Source organism: Hemitrygon akajei, chromosome 13, assembly GCF_048418815.1.
Source record: "Hemitrygon akajei chromosome 13, sHemAka1.3, whole genome shotgun sequence".
NCBI classification, from domain to species: domain Eukaryota; kingdom Metazoa; phylum Chordata; class Chondrichthyes; order Myliobatiformes; family Dasyatidae; genus Hemitrygon; species Hemitrygon akajei.
Window position 1 is genome coordinate 75,201,110 of NC_133136.1, and position 23,084 is coordinate 75,224,193.

A 23,084-nucleotide genomic window follows, 5' to 3' on the forward strand; every position below is an offset into this window, starting at 1 on the left:
CCGGATTTTCGGCCGCAGGTGTCCCACGTTGTAATATGAGATATTTACACAGAAAGATATTACACGTGAGGATTTTTTAACTTTTAATTAAATCCATATGGTAACATAAACAAATACATATTGCAAATGCTTTTTTTCGAACCGTGCCTGTAACGCGGCTACTTTTAAATATACGTTGCGTATACTTTTTTTACTGAACAACATTCCAATATCTCCTAACGACTGGTAAAAAATATATATACTGCAGCCTACCAGGAAAAGTTATTGATCGCCTTTAACTTAAAAGCAGCGTTCGCTCAGATCCAATGCCGCTCGCGTAATGCCGCTCGCCCCCCTCCTTCCCGTTTATCGCAAACTGGCATTTTTCCCACAAGACGCGGCGAAACCGGGTGTGACGTCATAGCATCCTGCGATGTAGTACAGAAAACAAATATAGTTAAAACACTTCTAACTTTAACTAGAAAATGAATTACTAAGCGAAAATATTATAAACTAAATAACTACCATAAAGGCAGCACAATGCTTTTCTTCGAGTGTTTTCCATGTTGATGAGGGTGAGTACAAATGACTGATTTACAATAATTTAATTGTGAAAGTGCGCTTGATTTATCGTACAATTTCATTGGACCTCTGTGAACTACTCATCAATTTTATTGGTCTACTGTTACGAGGCAAAATGTTTTTGGCGGCATGAAAAAAATCATGCATTAGCCGCACCGTATTAAAGGCCGCAGAGTTCAAAGCTGTTCAAAATATGGGAAAAAAGTAGCGGCTTATAATCCGACATCTACGGTAGTTATTCTACATAGTTATTTGTGCTCCATCTCCATCTCTTCTTTATTTGAACCCAATCATTATAGTTTTTTATTACTGTCACTCATGAGCCGAACATTAAATCCATCTATATATATACTATTTGCCTTTTTTGTTTCTTGGTCCTCAAATGCTGTCTGCCCTGTTTAGAATTGCTGACATTTTTCTGTTCTTATAGATTTCCAGCACTTGCAGATCTCCCCCTCCCCACCCCCAAGAACTGTGAGGCTGTGAACGAAAGTTTGTTACAAGTTAATGCAAATTATGTGCTTTTCAAATCTGTCCCTCTAGAGATTAATTTATCTCGCTATCATTAGTGATCTGTGATTCAAAATTTTAAGATCTTTTTACTCTTTATCCAGTTTATGTTCAGATAATGGGTTGATTACTATTCATTTTGCAAAATTTTGCATTTAAAGTTGTTTGCTAAGGAGTAGAATGATCTTGGGATTTGCTTTTTGTATTATTTGGTTAACACAAGGAACCAGGAAGAGGTATGATTATTTCATATGGATTTTTTTTGGTAAATTTACATTTAATATGCAGTATGTTTAATCCAAGACTTAAAAAAAAATGAGATTTTAAGGAAAGCATAAAACAAATCTGGTGACCTAAGACAAATACTATTCAGGTATTGGTTTCTTGGGCTGCTTTCTTTATATAAAAAGCTAGCTGTTGTGAGGATCTCAAGGTTAGGCATGCAGAAAAATGTGGCAGATAGAAACTTACCCAGAAAACTGATTCTAAAGTATAAAGATAATTTTAATTAAGGTGAGTTAAAAATACTCAGATGCATAATCTTGGAAAATAATCAAGAACTAAATAGATAACCATAGAGTCAGTTAACTTTGTGTTAAATTCAGTGAATAATGGAAGGCAGTTTTACTTACTACAAACAGTTGATAAATTTTATTAATTCATAAAACTGATTTTTAGCAATGACCATAGTTTTAAGCATTTAATTTGTTTTAATTTAGGTTAATGCATGGGATTGGAAGATCAGGTGATATTGCAGCTATTCAGCCGAAAGCGGCAGGATCCAGCCTCCTGAATAAAATTACGAACTCCCTTATGTTGGATATTCTTCGAATTGCAGGTTTGATAATTTCCTATTATTTTACTTGCTTTGTCTTAGTAAAAATAAGCTTGACGACCTTAATGATGTTGTCATTTGTTTTTTAAATCTGTACGAGTGCATAAAGAAAAATCATTTTCATTCATTATAAATTTCAAGTATGAAATGAAAGTTCCAGCTTATCTGGTTTTTAGAAGGTGATTGGTATTTTGGATCGTTAATAAATACTATTTTAAGCTTGGATAGCATTGGCCTCACTGGAAACTGGTATAAGAGGGCTATATTGAGAAGAGTGCCTGTATTTGTGAAGGTAAATTATCTTATCTGTGCAGTCCTACAAATTCCTTATCAATGCGATTACATTGTAAGCATAACTACAGCTACTTTGTTGCTTGTAGGTCGTACCATTTTACTTTCGCCACTGGCTCACTCATTCTGGAAATTGGCCTGAAGCTCATTGAAAATTTCAGATTCCTCTTGAAAATAGATTTTCAGGGATCCAGACAAAGCTCACCAGACAGAGCTGCAAGGAAACAAGATGGCACCATTTCTGAGGTGTTTCCAGGAGGGATTAGAAGAACTTGAGTGAAAGATTGTGGGGAGAGGAGGGCATGTGCCCTATAACACATTTATGGATTCAAGCCAAATGTGGGTGCTACAGACGGTAGGCCCATTGTCCCACCACATCTAAGCCAATCAACTTTTATGTCCATCTGCCTAAAATAGTATCGTTCAGTGCCATGCCTACTTAAGTATCTATCTAAATGCCTCTTAAATGTAGTAATTGTATCTGATTTCACATTTCTAGCAACCACTCTCATTGACATTAACTTCTGTCACAGCTGAAATTAACAAAGTAATTTGCTCATGCATTTCATTAGTGGCTTTTACACTGTTAAAAGCTATAAGGTAGGCTCGTCAGGCTGGTACTTATACCGGTTTCCGTGGCGTGAAGTGACTGAGTGTACGAGACTCTCCCCCCCCCCCCCCCCCCCCCCCCCCCCCCCCCCGGATAGGACACCAGTCTATCGTGAGGTTACCCCCCAGCATTTTGCTGGTATCCATTTTCAACTGGGTGGACTGGAGCAGTGTGCACTTAAGTGCCTTGCTCAAGGACACAACACGCTGCCTCAGCTGGGGCTCGAACTCACGACCTTCGGATCGCTAGTCCAACGCCTTAGCCACTTGGCCACGCGCAACACTTTACACTGTTAACTGGTCGAAAAAACTGAGAAGAGCAGTGCAGAATCTGTCACTTATATTGGGTTTGGAGAATGGATCCCAAAGCAGGGGTTGGGACCTTAGTATGGATGTTTCTTTTGCAGGCAGGCAAATTGTTGGATGTTGATGCACTTAAAGAAAAGTTGGAATTTTGTCTCTCAAATCCAAATTAATTTTCCAGAATGACATGATAGTGATAATTGAGGAGTATAAACCACAGTGTCCAGCTCTATCTCAGAAGAACAATGAAGTGATTTTGAATAGAAATATGTATTTGTTTCCCCATTTTAAATGCATTGTGCATCTGAAATTCAGTTCCTCCTGAGTTCAATGGCATTTATTTATTGCATAGTTAGTAAGTTTGCAGATGGCATTAAAATAGGTGATGTTGTTGACACTGAAGGTAATTATCAGGATTTGCAGAGGATTCTTGAGCAGCTGGGTAAGTGGACTAAGGAATAGGAAATAGAGTTTCAGATAAGTGTATTTTGGGACAACAAATGACGGTAAGACTTAACTGTGAACAATAGGGCCCTGTATGCTAGAACAGAGGGATCTAGGAGTACAAGCAGATGATTTCCTGAACATAATGTCGCAGCTAGATGGTAGTGAAGAAAGATTTTGGCAATTGACCTTCATCATTCTGAGAAATTAGTACAGAAGTTGGGTATTATGTTGCGATTGTTTAAGATTGGTCACCCTCCTATAGAAAAGATGCCATTAAGCCAGAAAAAGTGCAGAGGAAATTTATAAGGATGTTGCCAGGCCTCAAAGGACACAGTTATGGAGAAAGAATGAGCAGGTTGAAACTATTTACATTGGAGTACAGGAGAACAATGGGTGATCTAATAGAGATGTACAGAATTGATGGGCACAGATAGGGTGAATGCGCACAGTGTTTGTCCCAGGGTTGGGGAATCGAGAACTAGTGGGCATAGGTTAAAGGTAAGCAGCTGAATTGGAACCTGAGGGGCAATGTTTTTCCCCCAGAGAGTGGTCAGTAGATGGAATAATCTGCCAGAGTACAGGAAAAATAGTTGAGGCAAGTATATTACTAGAATCTAGAAGGTACTTGGACATGTAAATGGATAGGAAAGGTTTAGAGAGAAAAGGGACAATTGCAGCCAAATGGGACCAGCTTGGATGGCAGTCTTGTTTGGCATGGTTCAGTTGGGTTGAATTCCTGTTTCCATGCTATGTCTAATTTTGGAAAGGAGGCAGAATACTCTGCCAGTACGATATAATGTGTTTAGGGTAAGTGATAGGGGACAGATCCTCTACAGCATTTTACACCACACACATACAGCAGCATCGTCCTTCTGAAAGATATGCTCACCAAGTCTTTTCTTAAACGTATTTAAAGCAAATTCTATTGAAATATTTCTCCTTGTTGAAAAGTATATAATATTGCATTTGCTGCTGTTTTTGCAAGAGCATAACGTACATATTTATGCATTTTCTGTAATCCTGCGTGGTGATTATAACTTTATGTTCTCTGCTTTTGACCCCCACGGGGATCTGAATTTCTCATGGTTTCGAATGTGTCCATTAGATTTCTTCTTAACCTTTACATAAGCAGAAGTTTCTTGACTTATCTCATTAGCAGTTACAATGAATCTCTTAAAGTCTCTCCTTAAGCTTGAGGTCCCTAAGGGGTTTGAAATTGAACACCATTTTCCAATTTTGACATAACCACTAATTTGCATAGCTTAAGACATGCAAATACTTAAGACATTAATACATCCTGTTTTATGTCCATGTGGAATTTGAAGAACCTCAGAAAATATAGAAAATAATTAGAACATTTAGTTTGGAGTATAGTCTTGAATCAAGAAGCTGAGGAATGTTGTGGGTGAAATATAACTGAAAAGCATACACATATATGTTTACAAACTGTGGATTGATAATAAAAGGATTTTTGATTAGGCAGCAGATTTTTAGTGGTGTGATGTGGGCCAGTAATTGGAGGTATTGAGTGCCAGATTGGTGGGGAGGAGATAGTTCTGTGGCAGATCAATGAGAGCAAGGCGATGTGAGAGAATTACGGTGGATGGCAGTCAGCAGGTGGTTTGACAGTGAAATGATGGTTGATGGAGCAGCAAATTAGTAGTGAATTGAAAGTAGATTGGTGAGGAATGTGTGGGTTTGCATGAAGGTTGCAAGTTGGGTGGAGAGGTAGGGGTCATGTCTTTGCATTGTATTGAGGCCCTGAGACAAAGGCACTATGGTGTACACGCACTTAACTTCAAGCACAGCCAACAAAGGTAAGCACCTCAGTGCTTGGACCTATTGATGGAGTAATGTTGAAGCAAGCCCCACAGATTCTGTCTGAATGTCTTGTGCTGTTTGTGTGACCCAAGAATTACAGAAGCGATGCACACTTATGTATTCCGAGCTGTTGGAAAAAACTTTCTTTATATTTGCCTTATGTGTGCCTCTCCTAATTTTGTATGCTTCTGTCAGAACCCCTTGATCTCTGCTCCAAGGAAAACGTATACACTCTCTCTTCGGTGTTAAAATATTCATCCCAGGCAACATCCTGTTGAATCTCTTGTGTATCCTTTCCAATGCAATCACATCCTTCTTATAGTGTGGCAACCAGAACCACGCACAGTATTCCAGCTGTATCCTAATCATTAACATGGGAAAATTGGAAGATGCTGGAAGTCCAAAGTAACACACAAAATGCTGGATGAACTCAACAGGCCAGATACTGCCTGGCCTGCTGAGCATCCTAATCAATGTTTCGTCCAGAAAGTTAGTTCTGTAATGAGTTAATTTGTGTTTCTATGGATTGGATATGTTATGGCTTAAGAATTGTAAACTGAACTATGGCCCCATTAATTTTAATACACAAAATTAGAGATTTCAGTCTTTTCACACTTCTACCACGTATTGCCAACATTCCTTGGAATGTTCAAAGGTGTAATAGAAATGAAATTTTGAGTCCAACTTGTGTGAGGGTTTCCGGCATATATTAGGCTTTATCTAGGGTTATGCTGAACAACAAAGTATGAAGTTACTAAATTAAACTGAAAAATACATATCACCATCATAAAATATTGCTTGATACTGAAAATCTGGATTTGATTTTTTTTTCCACTTGGAGTTAAAAGACAGCTCAAAATATTTATGTATTTGCATATGCAGCATCTCTTCCAGTTTTGGCATTAGAACTTCAATCCTGAAAATTCTACATTTCTTGTAACAGTTGCTTGTGTTTTTTTTTTGTGCATTAAAATGACAGCATGTTCTCAGAAGTATTTACTGATTAATTGGAGATTCAACGCACCTTTGAATCATGGATAGTTTAAGGAACAGTTCCAGAGTTTGAGATAGGGATCATTGGGGACTTTTTTGGGAAAACAGGCTAGAAGATAATGAGAACCCAGACCCACAGGAAGAGAGGAATGTGACAGTGATACATAAATAAATGTACAAGGTTGCTAATTATTCTGCATTAACAGATGTATTTGTAACATTTTGGTGTTCTTGAGTTTATGTACCTGTGATGTTTTAATAAGGTTTCAGACTTGTCAAGACACATTATTAATGGCTTGCTGATTCCTGCAAAAGCTTTAATTTATTTTGGTTATCTATTTTAAAGTATTTCTGTAGAAAGTTGTTTTTCTGTCATTAAATAACTGGAAAATAAATTACAATTTAAATCATCATTTTAGTTTGTGATCAGAACTCTTAAAATGTCCACTCTAATGAGTACACAGATTACTTAGCAACAAAAATTAGTTTTAAAATAATGTAGAAGTGTTCATTTTATCACTTGCTATTGTTTATCGAAATGCCTGCTACTGATTGAACCTCTCCCGCTATACACCGTGTGAGATTGTAATCGTTACATTTAGTGTAAAATACATCTGTTAACCCTTGTTTCTAATGCCCTTTGGTGACACACATAGTGCTTTTGCCTTATAGCTTTGGGAACCCATGTTGAATCCTGGTGCTGTCTGTTAGGAAGGGTCTTGGTCTGAAATGTCAACTGGTTATTCATTTCCATTGCTGCCTGACCTGCTCAATTCTCCTAGCATTTTGTATGTGTTAACATCAAATCACTGGATAATTTAGTTCACGCATCTATTGGTAAGGTAACGTGATCACTGTACTGCACCCATTTCCTGTGATCTTGTCTTTCTTGGTGAGAGTTGCTGGGAAGGAGTTATTGTGGAAGCAAATTTGGTGACATGTAGAATATGCCAAAGTGCTTTTTAGCCACCATGCGCCTCACCAGAGGGAGGGAGGATCGGTAATAAGTTTAGTAGCAACCATTAAACAAGATGTTCAGTACATTGTCCAATGAAGTTTGAGCCTTTACCGGTGAGGATTTGGAAGTGTCATTACACTGATGCACATGTAGAACCAATTTCAGCATTTTTCTCAAGGTTTACAGAGTTATTCTAAACAAAGATGATACTTAGCAGGTCTTTGGAGTTATTAACGCGAATGCACAGTATTCAACAACTAATAGGATGGTACCCTTTCTAATTTGGCACATGATAGGGTTTACATTGCCTTTGAAGGTATACTATTTAGAAAGTTAAATCGCTCTGCCTAAAACTTGAAATGAAAAATAACGGTTTGGCCCATTGATTCTATACTTATCTATGTCCACTTGATCTCCTCTATGCTTCCTAGTCATCAGCATAATCTTCATTTTGCTACTCCTTCATATGATCCTGCAATGTTCCACTTAAAGATCAACGCAATTTTAAACATGAGAAATTCTGAAGATTTTGGAAATCCAGAACTCAGCAGATCAGGCAACATCTATGGAAGTGCATAGATAGTTGATGTTTTAGGCTGAGACCCTTCTTCAGGACTAAGAAGGAAAGGGGAAGATGCCAGAATAAAAAGTTGGGGGGAAGGGATGCAGGCCAGCTCGAAGGTGATAGGTGAAGCCAGGTGGATGGCCTGCCTACCCAGACAGAATATTAGGTGTTGCTCCTACACCCTGAGGGTGGCCTCATCCTGGCATAAGAGGAGGTAATGGACCGACATGTTGGAATGGCAATGGGAATTACAGTGGGAAGTCCCCCTTGTGGCGGATGGTGTAGAGGTGCTCAAACACAGTTTAACACAATTTTCCTTATCTACTGGTATTCTTGGCCATTGGTGAGTAATGATTTTCTCTACAGATTCACATTCAGATTTAATTATCACGTGTGTTGGGGGCAGCCTGCACGTGTTGCCACATATTCCAGTGCCAACATAGCATGCCTACAATACTCAGCAGAACGACTTAGAACACAATAAAGCAGAAGACAACAAGCAACAAAACAACAACTCCAAAGCACTTGAGTTCCTCCCTCCCACCCATCCACATACATGAACAGTCCTCCAATTCAGGACAGGCTTCCGGGCCTCCAGTCTCCAGGTTTTGGCCATCTGGATTTGACTTCTATACTTGTGATGGACTTTCGGGCTTTGATCTTTGGTATTGGCTCACAGATCAACGGATAATGGATCCTGAACTCCAGTCTCTAAATCTGGGTTTACTGAATGACCGTCCCTTGTACCTCCTACTTGCATGGACGTCTGATCCTGGGATCCACTGACCTGGGACAACCCAACGTCTACAAATGTTCTTCATCACATGTCTGTGTCGCTGGCCTCTGAGCGTAGTGTGGAGGCCTAGACTCTAGATGTCCTTCGTTACTTCAAACATAGATCGGGGCGGGGGGGGGGGGGGGGGGTCTAGTCTCTGGATGTCCTTTGGCACCTGCCCATGTTGCTGGCATTCAAATGTAGAGCGGAGACCTGACCTCTTAACTCCTCCATATATCTGTCTCAACCTTAAACTGACCCCAAACTCCCCTCTCCTGACTCTAAAACCATCCAGAAAACAGCTGTTTGAAACAAGATTCTTGACTCAAATCTTGACGTCCCTTTTAGTTCCTTTGTAGCTATTTCTCACTGATTTTCCTCTCTCTTTCTGCCAATCAATAATCTTTTATGTTTAAGTCTTTCTACTGTGTTAGTTTTAGCCATATCTACTCAGGAAAAATGACCCAGTAAATAGATAGCTTTTATGATATATGACCTATTGGAGGGAGGTTGAAAATCTGGCAGAGTAATGCCACAACAACCACCTCTTACTCAATATCAACAAGACCAAGGAGCTGATTAATGACTTCAGGATGGTGGAAACCAGAGGACCATGAGTTAGTCCTGATTGGGGGGGGATCAGAGTTGGAGAGGGTCAGCAATTTTAAATTCCTCTGTGTTATCATTTCAGAGGACCTGTCCTGGGCCCAGCACATATGTGCCATTACAAAGAAAGCATGGCAGCACCTCTACTTCCTTAGAAGCTTGCAAAGATTTGGCATGACATCTAAAACTTAGACAAACTTCTATAGACGTGTGGTGGAGAGTATATCAACTGGCTGCATCACAGCCTGGAATGGAAACAGTAACACACTTGAATGAAAAGTCCTACAAAAAGTGGTGGATACAGCTCAATCCATCACAGGTAAAGCTCTCCCCGCCACTGAGCACATCTACAAGGAACATTGTTACAAGAAAGCAGCATCTATCATCAGGGACACCCACCACCCAAGTCATGCTCTCTTCTCGCTGCCACCATCAGAAAGAAGGTACAAGAGTTTCAGGACTCACACCAACAGGTTCAGGGACAGGCTCTTGAACCAAAGAGGATAACTTCACTCAACTTTCCCCATCCCTGAACTGTTTCCACAGCCTATAGGCTTGCTTTCAAGGGCTCTTCATCTCATGTTCTCAATGTTTATTGCTTATTTATTTATCTTTTTTCCACTTTTGTATTTGCACAGTTGTTGTCTTTTGCACACTGGTTATCTGCCCTGCTGACAGCAGTCCTTCATTGATTCTATTATGGTTATTGTATTTACTGAGTATGTCAGCAAGAAAATGATCTCAGGGTTCAATATGGTGACATATATGCATTGATAATAAATTTACTTTGAACTTTGATTATAGTTCTGCACTTCCTTTATCTTCTACAACCTTTTCATAATATCTTAAATAGATGGGTGTATTCTGACAAATGTTTAGTGTAAATTTAGTATTGCTACATGACTCAAAAGTCATTTCGAGTATAATGATTTGAGAGATGTGGGGGTTGCTCTATTACTCTAATTTTGATTTAACTAAGTATGTTTCACATCCAGTAGCATTGCTGTGTACTCATCCTTTTCAAGTCGTGTATTTTTAGCTTTGATATAAATGACTCCATATTACTCTGCAACTTCTTACTGAAGGAAGTTTTGTGATTCTTCTACTTTTGAATGTTGTTTCATTTGTTTAATAAATTAGTCTTTTGAATTCTGTCCGTATAGCCATTCTGAACACGATTCCAATGGACATCTTTTAAACAAAATAGCAAAGTGCTGAAATTGAATTATTGAATCCTATCCTTAAGCCATCGTACTTGTATATTTCTTCGACTTTGTTAATGTTCTGCACACTAGAAAATGCTGACAGTAAGTCTCTTGTGTTTCCAGGTGTTCGAAGTGTCTCAAGCTGCTTTGTTGTTCCAATGGCAACAGGAATGAGCCTGACTCTTTGCTTTCTTGCATTACGCCACCGGAGACCTAAAGCAAAGTTTATCATATGGCCAAGGATTGATCAAAAATCGTGCTTCAAATCCATGATCACAGCAGGTGCAAAGTTCACATTATCATATCAAACAGTTCCTGAACATCTATTTCACCTCACTGCAGATTTGCTGCACCAGCTCCTTCCTTTTCTATTTCTCCTGTCATTTATATTCTGGCACTATTTACTTTTCAATTTAACAATTTCACTTGAGTTTTGTATCTTCCCCATGATGATATTTTTCTCTCTGAGAAAGCGATTTAGCATAATACTTCTGAACTTCTTGTGCTAACACATTAGAATGATCCTCGACAGGGGCACTAAAGGAGAAATTCTGCAAATACTCAACAGGTCAGGCAGCATTTCTGGAAAGAAGGTTGGTTAATACTTCAGATCAAGGACTTTTCATTAACATTGAGAAAGTTAGTTTACATAGCAGGGAAGATGGGGGAGTGAGAACATTAGTTTACATAACAGAGATGATAGGGGAGTGCAATGGGTAGAACAATATGGGAAAAGAATGTAGCCACCCTCTTATCCCATTATCTTTGTTCCACCCATTGCCGTCTCCCATCTTCTCTGCCTCCTGGACTAAATTGCTTTTACTCTTTCTCAATTCGGATGAAGGGTCTTCGATTTGAAACATTACTTGTTTCCCTTTACACAGATACTGCTGGACCTGCTGAGTATTTGTAGTGTTTTCTGTATTTGTTTCAGATTTCCAGCAGCTGCAGTTTTGTTTTTCAGTTTCTATTTACTGTGTGGAATTAGTTACAATTTTTCCTGCTTCCATTCCCCAGCACACCCAACATTCCCAGGCACTGCAGCTAAAAATTATGAGTAGCGGTAGAACCTGAATCAGTGCCTAGGTGCATTTTGGCCTTTTGGTCATACTTCAATATTAAAGTATCTGTAAATGCACCGTTTTCCACATATAAGTTAACAACAGCATAACCACCTTTATCCACCCCTTCGTGATCTGTTTGGCACCATCCATGTTTAATGTTGTACAAGATGTAATTAATTTTCTGCAGTAAGTATTTGGAAGACCAAATCCATTTACTTTGATCCTTAGTAAACTACCAATTTCATTCCTCTTAATAACTATCAAAAGCTGATACTGACTATTTACCATTTCAGTTTTATATTTGATTCCCAAGTGGAACTCTCAACCAAAATCCACTCCATCACCGATACATCATTCGTTTCTTTCTCTGCATCGGCTCACCTGCTGCTGAAACATTCAGATTCTGTTACCTCTGGATTGTACTCATTTAAAGTACTCCAGTCAACTTCCCAACTTTCCCACAGACACTTAATCTTCTCCCTAAACTTCACTGCCCATGTCCCAACGAGCAACTCTTCCCTTCGTCATCCTTTTGCTTGATGACCTACATTGTTTACCAGTTTAAAAACAAAATACTGCTTCTAAAATTCCCATGTTTCTCCCTGGCATAAAAGTTTTATACTGTGATGTATTTCTCTAACTGTACTAAGCCAGAATACATTTTGCCTGATATTCAAATGTCTATATTTCTCAGCATGAATCATTGCAAAGTAATCTGTTATGCTGTGGGACAAAGGGCACAAGGCCGTTTTTACTGCTCTGTTGGAAGTGTCCTAATCAGCATTGATTGATCAGAAATCAAACCCAAGACTTTGGACTACACAGATTAGTACAGTTATCCAGGGTAATAGCCTGTTGTTAACTTTAACAATGCATTTTTATAAACTCTGTTGCCAGAATGAAGTCCAGATCAATAGGAGGACAGATTAGAGATCAAGATCTGCTGTCCTTTATACAAAGCTCTTAACCTGGAACAGAGGTAGCTGGAAATCTGTCATACTGTGTCACATTCTGCATTCCATACATCTCAAAATTCTGCACTGGAAGAATGCTCCAAAAATGTATTTAATATGATGACTATGACAAATGAAAGCCTCTCCCTAATCAAATGGTATAATTAATGCATGGACTGGAAATGTGTTCGTGCAGCTATGAAAGTTGGAAGGCCCGAGGACAGTTATATACCTGCACAGTTAGCTCAGGAGCAGGAAGTGAGGGTATCTGTTTGGTCCCTCACATCTGTTTTCCATTCAGTGGCTGAACATCTTCCTTAGTGCCACTTTCCTGCTCTAACTCATATCCTTGATTCCTTAATAACTGTAAGTCTTATCAATCCATCCCTGGAGTATATTCAGTGACTGCGCCTCCACAGCCTTTTTGTGTAGACAGTCCAAAGACTCACTCCCCTTTGGGTGGAATAAAAATACCTTTTTCTTTTTACTAAATGATGGGCACCTTAGTTTGAGACACTCATTTCTGGTTCTAGATCGTCAGCCCGGGAAACGATAACTTTGCATAAACTTTGTCAGATCCCACAATACATTGTACATTTTATTGAGGTCATGCCTCATTCATCTTAACTTCATAGAATAATCTCTTGTGTCATGTCCACTATCTTCCTCAGGATCAACTGGTGGACCTTTGCTGCATTATCTATATCTTCACTCTCCTGTGTCTACAAGTGTATCATTCCTTGGTCCATGAGACCACACCTGTACATAATATTTTAGGTGCATTTTCATGATGGGTCTGCATAATTGGAGCAAAATATCTTGAAAACTCTTGATTTCAACTCACAGACCTCTGTTGATACCCCTGCCCCCCCCCTTACCCCATCCCTATCTATAATTTTAGTCTGGTTCTCTTTTTCTCCCCTCACTATAATCTCCCCCCCAGCCCTACCATTCTTTCTCTTTTATTTCCCATAATTCTCCATCTTCTCCCAGACCATTTCCCTTCAGCCTATCACTTCCCAGCTCTCTACTTCATCCTTCCCCCCACTTCTTATCCCCCCTCGACCATCCCATGTTACTTCACTCCTGATGAAGGGTTTCGGCCCGAAACATCGTCACTACCTCCTTCCATAGATGCTGTCTGGCCTGCTGAGTTCTGCCAGCATTTTGTGTTTTTATTTCTTGATTTCGAATCCTTTTTGCAATAAAGGCCTACATGCTTTTATTTTTGTTTTTAATTTATCTTTGTATTTCTATATTAACTTTTAGAGATACCTGCTTAAGACATTTGGGTGTATCTGGACAAACATCTTTTGATCTCCCACCAGTTTTAAAAAAAAATGTACTCTACAAATTTTTTTTTTAACTGAAGTGAAGATCATTTAGGCATATTTTCCATCTGACCTTGCTTGGTCACTTTTTCTGGTCTATGGTCCCTGCCCCCTAACCCATGTCATGTAGCTTTGTATCACAGCAAAATTATGTCTGTCATGCTTAGCTTTGCTTTTGAACCTTTGATTGGGTGGAGTGCCAGTAAACAGCTGTAGTCTCCCTGCTCAAAATAATCTGTTTGTTCCTATTCTTTGTTTTTTTTTTACACATCATGCAATCATATTACTGTCCATACCCTGCATTTAAACTTTGCTTAATAGTCTCTTACATGGTGCTTTATCAAAGGTATTTTGTTTTATTAAGTCCGAAATCACCGCACTTACTGGTTCCCTTTTCTCTATTGGCTATTTACAAGCTCAAAAAAATCTTCAAATCAAAGTCAGATCTACCAAATCTGATTCATTAATCCATGTTGACTCTGGACAATCTTGTTATTATTTATCATGTACCCTAGCTGGTCCATAGTTCCCTATATTCTCTCTTCCCTTTTCTCCAACAGAAATGTCTAATTTGAAAAATGTGCTGCTATCAAATAAACCACCTTTAAAATAATAAACCTATTTTGCAATGTTGACATTGAATCAAAAGAGTACAACAAATCTGAAAAAAAAACAGAAGTTGCTGGAAAGGGGCAGCAGATTGGCACAACTTCTGGTGAGAGAAAAGGGTGTTTGAGTGGGGTCGTTGACCTTTAGAAAGTATTTGATTCGTTTTTGAACACCCATTTTTTTCCCTTTTTATTCCAGGATCATTAATAATCTCCACTAAGGTGACATTTCAGTTTATAATGCATTTTGAATGTCCATATCTTTCAATTGTGATATGTGACCAAATTATTTTTCAAAGCTTTTTCCTCAACTCTTGCATATGCTTTTCTTCTTCTATAATTTATTTGTTTTTGAATAACTTGAGTTTTGCATCATGTGGCCGTAAGGGATGTAAGTTTTTTAGAACTGATTCTAATCATTTCCATGTGGATTTATTTTCATGCCAGGTTTTGAGCCTGTAGTGATTGAGAATCTGCTCGAGGGAGATGAATTACGCACAGATTTGCAGAGTGTGGAGAGCAAGATCCAACAGCTGGGGGCAGAAAATATTCTTTGTGTTCATTCCACTACCTCTTGTTTTGCACCTAGGGCTCCTGACAGGTAAGCAAATCCAGCTTGTTTCTGATTTTTTAAGAGCTCTGCATTTTTCTAGTAGTTTAGCTTGCATTGCTAGACCAAAAAGGGTGTCCTGCTTATTGGCTGTTGACATATATGTCACATAAAGCCTTGGAATGTGGTAAAGAAAGGAGGAATAAGCAGGGCTTTGCTTTAATTTCTGCCTTCTTCCTCATAATGTTCAAAGGCTATGAGCCACTCATGTCTTGGTTATGTGCAAAACCACAAATTTGTTTTAAGACCATGCTGCCAGCAAGCTGTTTCATTAAAAGCTTTTATAGTTGAAGCATATTCTGTCTTTGCTAGTTGGTTCTTTAGATGGATCCACTGATGAAAGATCTACACTGGTGCAGGTCTCAATACTAATCCCATAAATATGGTTAGATTGTACTATCTAACACAGCACTGCTTAAAGATCAAGCTAGAATTCTAAACACACAGCAGTATTTAACCAGCTGTCTCATTGAAAAGTTATAAAGGTCATCATTATAAAGGTCACCTTTAGTAGAGAAAGAGAGGTAAAATAAAATTGTTTGAAAAGTTGCAGCAACTTTATGGAATAGTTTGTATAACTTGAGCTTGTCAATATTTGCTTCTAATTTGTACCCATTATAAATATATTCTGTTTTTCTTGTAAGTTTCACTCTACATATGAAGACTCTATCTTAAAATACAAAGTTAAGATGTAGTGTTCATTTCAATCAATTTTGAGCTGTTATGTTTTGAATGCGGTTTCTATAGAGTGGATAGAGCCATTTGATATTTTTAACCACTTTTGCATTGATTTTCATTAGCATACTTGCATTTCTTCTGTAGACTGGAAGAACTGGCTCAGATTTGTGCAAAATATGACATCCCTCACATCGTCAATAACGCTTATGGAATCCAGTTGTCCAAGTGTATGCATCTTATTCAGCAGGTACGAAACAAGATGATATTGCAAAAGTAAAAAGAGGTAGGAAAATGTTTGGTGAAAATATGTTGCTTTTAGCAGTCTAGAGTACTTGCATCTTTTAGACTTAGAGTATATTTTCCCACGTTATTGGTGAAAAGTAAATTTTTGAGAGTGTGACTCAATTCCCGTCCATTATTTCCCTATCTCAATTCTGCCATAACAATAATCTGCAATAGGGATAAGTTTAGGGTTAGGCCACACCTCATCTTAATCCTGATTTCTTGGTGGTTTTATACACTTCCTAATGGAATAAATTCAAAAATTTAGAAATGTCATACACAGGTGGAAGGACTTATGTCCAGGGCGTCACAATAGCGTAGCAGTTAGTGTGACTGTATTGCAGCTCAGGGTGCTGGAGTTCGGAGTTCAATTCCAATGTCATCTGTAAGGAGTCTGTATGTCCTCCCCTTTGGAAAGAATGGGTTTTCTCTTTGCTCCGGTTTCATCCCACAGTCCGAAGACATACCAGTTAGTTGGCCATTATAAATTGTCTCATGATTAAGCTAGGGTTGAATCATAGGTTGCTGGGTAGCCCGGTTCAAAGGGCAGTAAGGGCTTATTCCGCGCTGTATCTCTAAATAAATAAAATAAGAGGCTGCAGATACCTCCAGCAGCTTGCTTTCTGTATTTAATCCAATCCCCACTTAAGACCATGAATAAGAATTAAGGCTTGTACTTTTTTGGTACCATTGAGAAAATTATACTCTTCTGTTCTTAACTGAGTTCCTGTGTCTTTATGAAGCGGACAAAACAGGTCCATGGTCTTCTCTTGTACCAAGATGAGGTCACCCTCGGTGGAGGAGCAACGCCTTATATTCCTTCTGGGTACCCTCCAACCTGACGGCATGAATATTGATTCCTCCTTCTGGTTAAAAAACTCCCCCAACTGCTGTTATTCTCCACTCTGACCTTTTATTTCTTCTCACCTGATTTTTACTTCCCACTGGGTCTCCCCCTCCTTTCCTTTCTCTTACAGTCCACTCTCCTCTCCTATTAGATTCCTTCTTCTCCAGCCCTTGACTTTTCCCACCCACCTGGCTTCACCTATCACCTTCTAGCTGTCCCCCATCCCCTCCCCCAATTTTTTATTCTGTTCATCTTCCCCTTTCCTTCTCAGTCCTGAAGAAGGGTCTCGGCCCGAAACATCAACTATCTGATCATTTCTATAGATGTTGCCTGACCTGCTGAATTCCTCCAGCATTTTTTGTGTCCCTTGCTTTGGATTTCCAGCAACTGCAGACTTCCTCGTGTTTATGACAAAATAGACTCCCTGGTACTGATTAAAAAGAGAACGATTTGTCTGACTCTTAGTCAAAGTCACACCTGTTAAGTCAGGTTTATCCAGTCCTTCCATTTCTTTGATGCCTGAGAGGTATTAGAATTAGTTCTGTTTAGTTCACTTAACAACAATGACTATATTTTCATGATAACAATACATTTGATACAGTTAGAATGGGACGTGTAATATGATAAGAAACTTGTATATAAAATACTTTTTACCATGAAGCTCATGATGACCGTCACTTCTTTGTCATCCAGTACAGATGTTTATCTTATTTCCTGGATAACTATTTTAAATGCTTTCAAAGAATGAATAAATAAGCTGAATTTTAATTGTGCATAGTCAGATTGCATGAGTTGAGAGGCAGGAAATTCGTTTTAAAGAAAACTGTACTATTTAATTTGGATTCCATTGGCTGTCCATGTGATTTGCCCAAGGAAGTTAATCTGACATGAATGCAGAAATGTTGAAAGAATTTAGCCAGTCAAGCAGCATCTGTGGAGAGAGTAGCTACTTAATGTTTCCAGTCAATGATCCTTTCTCAAAACTCATAAAGAGAGAAAGCAAGTTAGTCTTAAGTAACAGAGAAGGTGGAGAAAGGCATTGAGCAGAGAAAAAGAGAATATCTGATATTGGCTAAAGTGGCAAACAGTCGCTGAATGGACAGTTTATGTAATCTATCAAGTTCATATTTGGTGATCCGGATTTCTAATGTGCTGTGGATTTATTTGAGTACTACTTCTCCTACCTAACTAGCTACCCTTGACCATTCTAGCTGTAGGATTGCTAATCTTGGACAAACCATGGCAGGTTTAGTGCAAGGAACTAAGATTACCTTGTTTTATGGCACATAGGATTTTTATAGGCATAGTGTATCTTCAGCCCACCGCCATTGCCTGCCCACTCTCAATAATGGAGACTCAAAAGATTGCAGATGTTGGAATCTGGAGGAAAAGGCAAACTACTGAAAGAACTCAGTGGGTCAGGCAGCATCTATGGAGGCCAAGCATGGTCTATGGTTTGAGTCAAGGTCTTGTAATCTCAGGTTGTAGACCCATAACTACTTGATGGCCCTCTGAGAACTCACTGCTTTTAAAGGGTAGATGTATTTTAAAATCTTTCAAATAAAATTAAATATATTGAAATAAAAGTATTTTAATATTAAAAATATAAGAGACAACTATTAATTTAAACATAAAGAAACATAGATGTACTGAAAAGAGGAGCCAGATGCAAAGTACATCTAGCCTTCAACTTTAAGGAGCATTGTCTCAATCATTTGAAATTATCTGCACTTCCCTTTAAGTTCACTTCAGGTCAGCAATCCCATTCACATGATTTAGGTTGTATTTCCTGAAGCTGAGGGGCTGAATGCACTTGTGCTCTCTTTATAGCACATCTAATCTCCAGTGCCGGCCAAAATTGAGAAGTTGGGACAGTTTATCTTGCACTTCTGCTTCAGAATGCAAAGAGGCGTCACTTTAGTTGACTTGTAAAAGATGAGGTGTAGCCAGCAGATCACTTTTGAAAATGCATCTGGGTCACAAAGTTACAACAGTAGATATATCCTCATTTGAACTGGCAGCCATTCAGTATAAGCTCACAATGCCAAACTAGAAGTAGAAAAGGGCAGGTTGGTGAAGCTGAGTCCGTGGTCAGTTCATGCGATGATCTTATTGAATGGCGGAGCACAATCAACAGGCCAGATGGCCTACACCTGCTCCTACTTTTTTAATGTTCTTATTAGCATTGCATCTGAAAGGCTTTTAATAAGCTGACATGTATTGTTTACCTATATTTTTAACATTTAAGCTTCCATTTTTTGTTACTTTAGTTCTTGGAACCCTTCAATTGCAATGCTAAACCAAAATACAAAATACTGCTTCTATAGTAGATGTGGTTGAACGTATGTACAATCTAACCATTTGTGCTAAATAACTTCTAAACATGCAGTCTTTTGTATCTTGATTTAGATTTAAAATTGAAGGCTTCTGGGATCTAAAGTAATTTTACAAAGTACAGCGAACTTGGATGCAATTATTTTGTAATGCAGATGTTCAGGTTATGAGTGAAGATAGTAATTGTCAGGTGATTTTAAAAAACTATTCAGTAGGTACATTTAATGTCAGAGAAGTGTATACAATATACATACATACATTCTTTTTCTTCGTAAACATCTAAAAAAACAGTGCCCCAAAGAATGAATGACAAGCACTCGAGCGTGCTGCAAAGCATCCATAAAGACACAGACTTGCAGTACCCCCAAAGGCTACTCATTCACCTGGTATTCAACATATCACAATCAGTCTCTGTCCCCTTCCCCCTCCCCCTCCCCCCCCTTAATAAGAGAGAAAGAAGAGTCCCCGTTTCACAGTGAGAGGGGACACATAACAAAACAACTTGCTGATTTATGGTGTTACAAGTCTGTTGTGTTGTTTTTTCCGAGCTCTGTGCCCAAAGCGCTCGGGTCCTTGGGGACACAGCCCGCAGCCAGCTCACTGCTTTCGATCTTACATTTACTCCCATGACACATCAGGAGGCAGCACTGGCCTCGATCAGCATTTCTCCACAGCCACAAAAATCCGGCACTCTGAAGGCACACTAGGCTTCCAGGCCGCGTCCTTGACATATTGAAAAGCATCCGGTCGTGAGGCCCTGAGAGCGGGTCTCATTTCCACAAAGTACCAAAGTCAGCATTTAACTCCAGGTCAGGGTCTTCAAAAGAACCTTGAAAGGATAAAAAGAGATATCAAAGATAGAAATAAAGCTGTTTCCGAAGATGTAGGTCGCCGTTAGGTGCCATCCTTCTTCTAAGCTCCACCCATTCAGGCTTAAGTACCATTTTTATTAACTTAGATTGGTTTAGTTCATCTGTTCATCGCAAATATATTTTAGATGAAAAATTAACTACGTGTCCTAGATGGCATTGAGAGTTAGGATGAGGATTTACCTACAGTTGAAAATTTGCAGTACAAGTAATTTCTTCAACAGCCGTTATATTTCCAAGCATGCCAAATATCATTAGATGAGCACATCAGTCTTGTCATCGCCAAATGAATAAATTATGAAGGTCATGTACCAGATTGCTCTTTTTAATCTGATTGATAACTGAACAACAAGATCTGCAGGTGAAAGGGGTGTTGGACGATAAGGAAGAACATATCTTAGAATCCTTTGATAATTTTGAAAATTATCAGCTGGATCTCTCTATCTTTCCAAGCAAAGTGTTATCTGTGCTGGCTTTACTGAGTATTTTCTCAGGTACAGTAATTAAAGCAGTTTCTGCCAACAGTATTTTAATAACTTTCAACTTGGACCTTTGGGGAAGAGCACACTAATTATATATAAATGCTTACAGATGTGTTTGCTTTAAAAGTTTCCAACATTCTGTGCATTTCGTTTGATGAGAGAAAACGTAACTGTGATGTTGGTGCAAAGTAAAAGTTGCTGAGAAAATTTTAAGTTGTAGGAATGGGGTATTGTGCACTTGACCACAATGGTCGTCTTGCAAAGTGTTGAAAATGGAAACAGTTATTATAACTTTACAGTTGTAAACATGGATATTTAATGACCAAAGTAAGTGATGAGCATTTTCAGAGCATAGTCACATTTTATTCCTTATAGATAGGTGACGAATAGAATTGACATTGTTGGTACAGGTGACCAGCATATTATGGCAATTCAGGTAACATAAATTTGTCCTTAAAGAATTCATAAATTACTTCCCAAAAATTTGAGGTAAGAGTAAAATTTGTTCTTATGCAATTTATATGGGGAAAATTGAAATGCAAAAGAAATATCAAATTTTGTCAGTTACATGAGATTCTTCAGATTCTGGAAATCTTGAGCAACACACACAAAATGCTGGAGGAACTCCGAAACTCACAAAATGAGTTCCTGCAAATTTTGTCACTTGTTATTTTTAATCAGCCATTACTGTGGGCTAATAGGATTTGGATATGATGTTACAGATCATAAGAACATAAGAAATATGGGTTGATTGGGTTGGTAGTCACAGCCAAGTCTTTACTTTGCCAGGCCCTCTCCATTCTGCAGACGAGTCATCTCAAAGTACAGCACTACTGTGTTCTTCATCTGTAAGGCATTCTCTGTGATATACTGCCGTGGCCAATTCTTATACCCAGTTCCTTAAAATAATCCCCAACCTTTATTCCACTTCCATTAATTCTTCATACTTTAATCATTACCCCTTACCCCCACCACACACACACATTCATCCTACAACACCTTTCTTCCATGAACCCCAATCTTCAAATCTCATCAATTCCTTGATCTTCCCATTTCCTAAACCTGTTCACCCCCCCACCCATGTCTGCAGTAGGCCTCAGCCTTTAGGGCACTGTCACTTCATAATTGTAAATAAAGTGGCATAATATGGGCCGGATATTGATATAACATGCCATAGAAACACCTGCCCACTTGTAATATGGTATTCAATGGGGAAAAATCCGTTTGCATTATTGAACTAGTGATAAAGATAGTTTTGTAGGAATGCACCTCTCTGTAACACTGGGTCATCTGTCAATTGTGGTTAACAATGTCCAATTCAGCTTTTTATATTGTAGTAATGGTCCAGAACTTGTTGCTAGTAACAATCTGCCTATAATTGCAATTGACATATAAAGATACACATATTTATCTGCTGCTGATCCACTGGTGTTGATTTGCTTGCAAAAGTATTCCAGAGCATTTTTACCCATGTGACAACTGAATTATTTAGGCCTGATGTTGATGTACAGTCTGCAAGATCTCCATGTAGTTTGCAAGTTCATTCAGAAGTCCAGGATGCTAGAACATGTGTAGAGAAATGCTGGAAATTTGACATCAAATGGTTAGCATTTTCCAGCAGGTTCTGTTAAATTGAGCTTCAGTAGTGTGAACTAAAATGCATTTACCAGCTCTGCAGGTGGGAGGGAGGTGTTGTTTGATTGAAAATTGATTTAGCCTGGAGCAGGGTACATTTGCACAAATTTTTGGGCATCTTGGTAACAGCTGAGAATTGTTTTTGGCAGCATTTTGGATTTCTCTAGCACATTTTTTTCTAGCATAACATTCCTTCTCGGAAGAAACAGTGGAGAACATTTGGTGAGAATGGGCTGGTAGATTAATTAGCTGCTGTAAGATGAGTGATAGAATCTGGGGAAATCTTTGCCCCCAGCTTTTTCCACCCTGCTCTTAAATTCTCTTGGTCCATTTCTGACACCTCCTTCCCCTTTCTTGATCACTCTTTCTCCATCCCTAAAGACCAACTGTCTACCAACATCTTTTATAAACCTACCAATTCCCATGGCTCTCTTGATTATACCTCTTCTCACCCTGTCTCCTGTAAAAATGGTACTCCATTTTCTAAGTTCCTTCATCTCTGCCGCATCTGTTCCCAGGATGAGGCTTTCCTTACCAGGACATTAGAGATGTACACCTTCTTCAAAGAACTGTGTTTTCTTTCCTTCTCATTGTTGCTGCCCTCACCCGCATCGTTTCCATTTCCCAAACACTCTTGCTCACTCACCTTCCTGCTGCCTTAACAGTGATAGAGTTCCTCTCGTCCTTACTTACCACCCCACATGTCTCTGCATTCAACTCATTCCTCACAGCTTCAACAGGATCCAACTACCAAACACATCTTTGCCCTCCCCCCACCCATTTTCCATTTTCCACAGGGATTGCGCCCTCCAAAATTCCATTGTCCATTTGTCCCTCCACACTAATCTCCCTCCTGGCACATAGCCCTGCAAGTGGCCTAAGTGCTAAACCTGCCCATTCACCTCCTTCCAT

The 23,084-nt window shown here is 38.9% G+C and overlaps 1 protein-coding gene across 7 annotated transcripts in view; it reads left to right on the top strand.

Annotated features, from left to right (window-relative positions):
• Window positions 1–23,084, top strand: part of sepsecs (Sep (O-phosphoserine) tRNA:Sec (selenocysteine) tRNA synthase) — a 79,577-nt gene that overhangs the window by 25,968 nt on the left and 30,525 nt on the right. For all 7 annotated transcript variants that reach the window (XM_073064893.1, XM_073064890.1, XM_073064896.1 and 4 more), the window contains 4 exons: window positions 1,791–1,909; window positions 10,603–10,761; window positions 14,883–15,036; window positions 15,868–15,970. In XM_073064893.1, coding sequence (XP_072920994.1) covers window positions 1,791–1,909; window positions 10,603–10,761; window positions 14,883–15,036; window positions 15,868–15,970 — 535 coding nt within the window. The remainder of the gene's footprint in view (window positions 1–1,790; window positions 1,910–10,602; window positions 10,762–14,882; window positions 15,037–15,867; window positions 15,971–23,084) is intronic.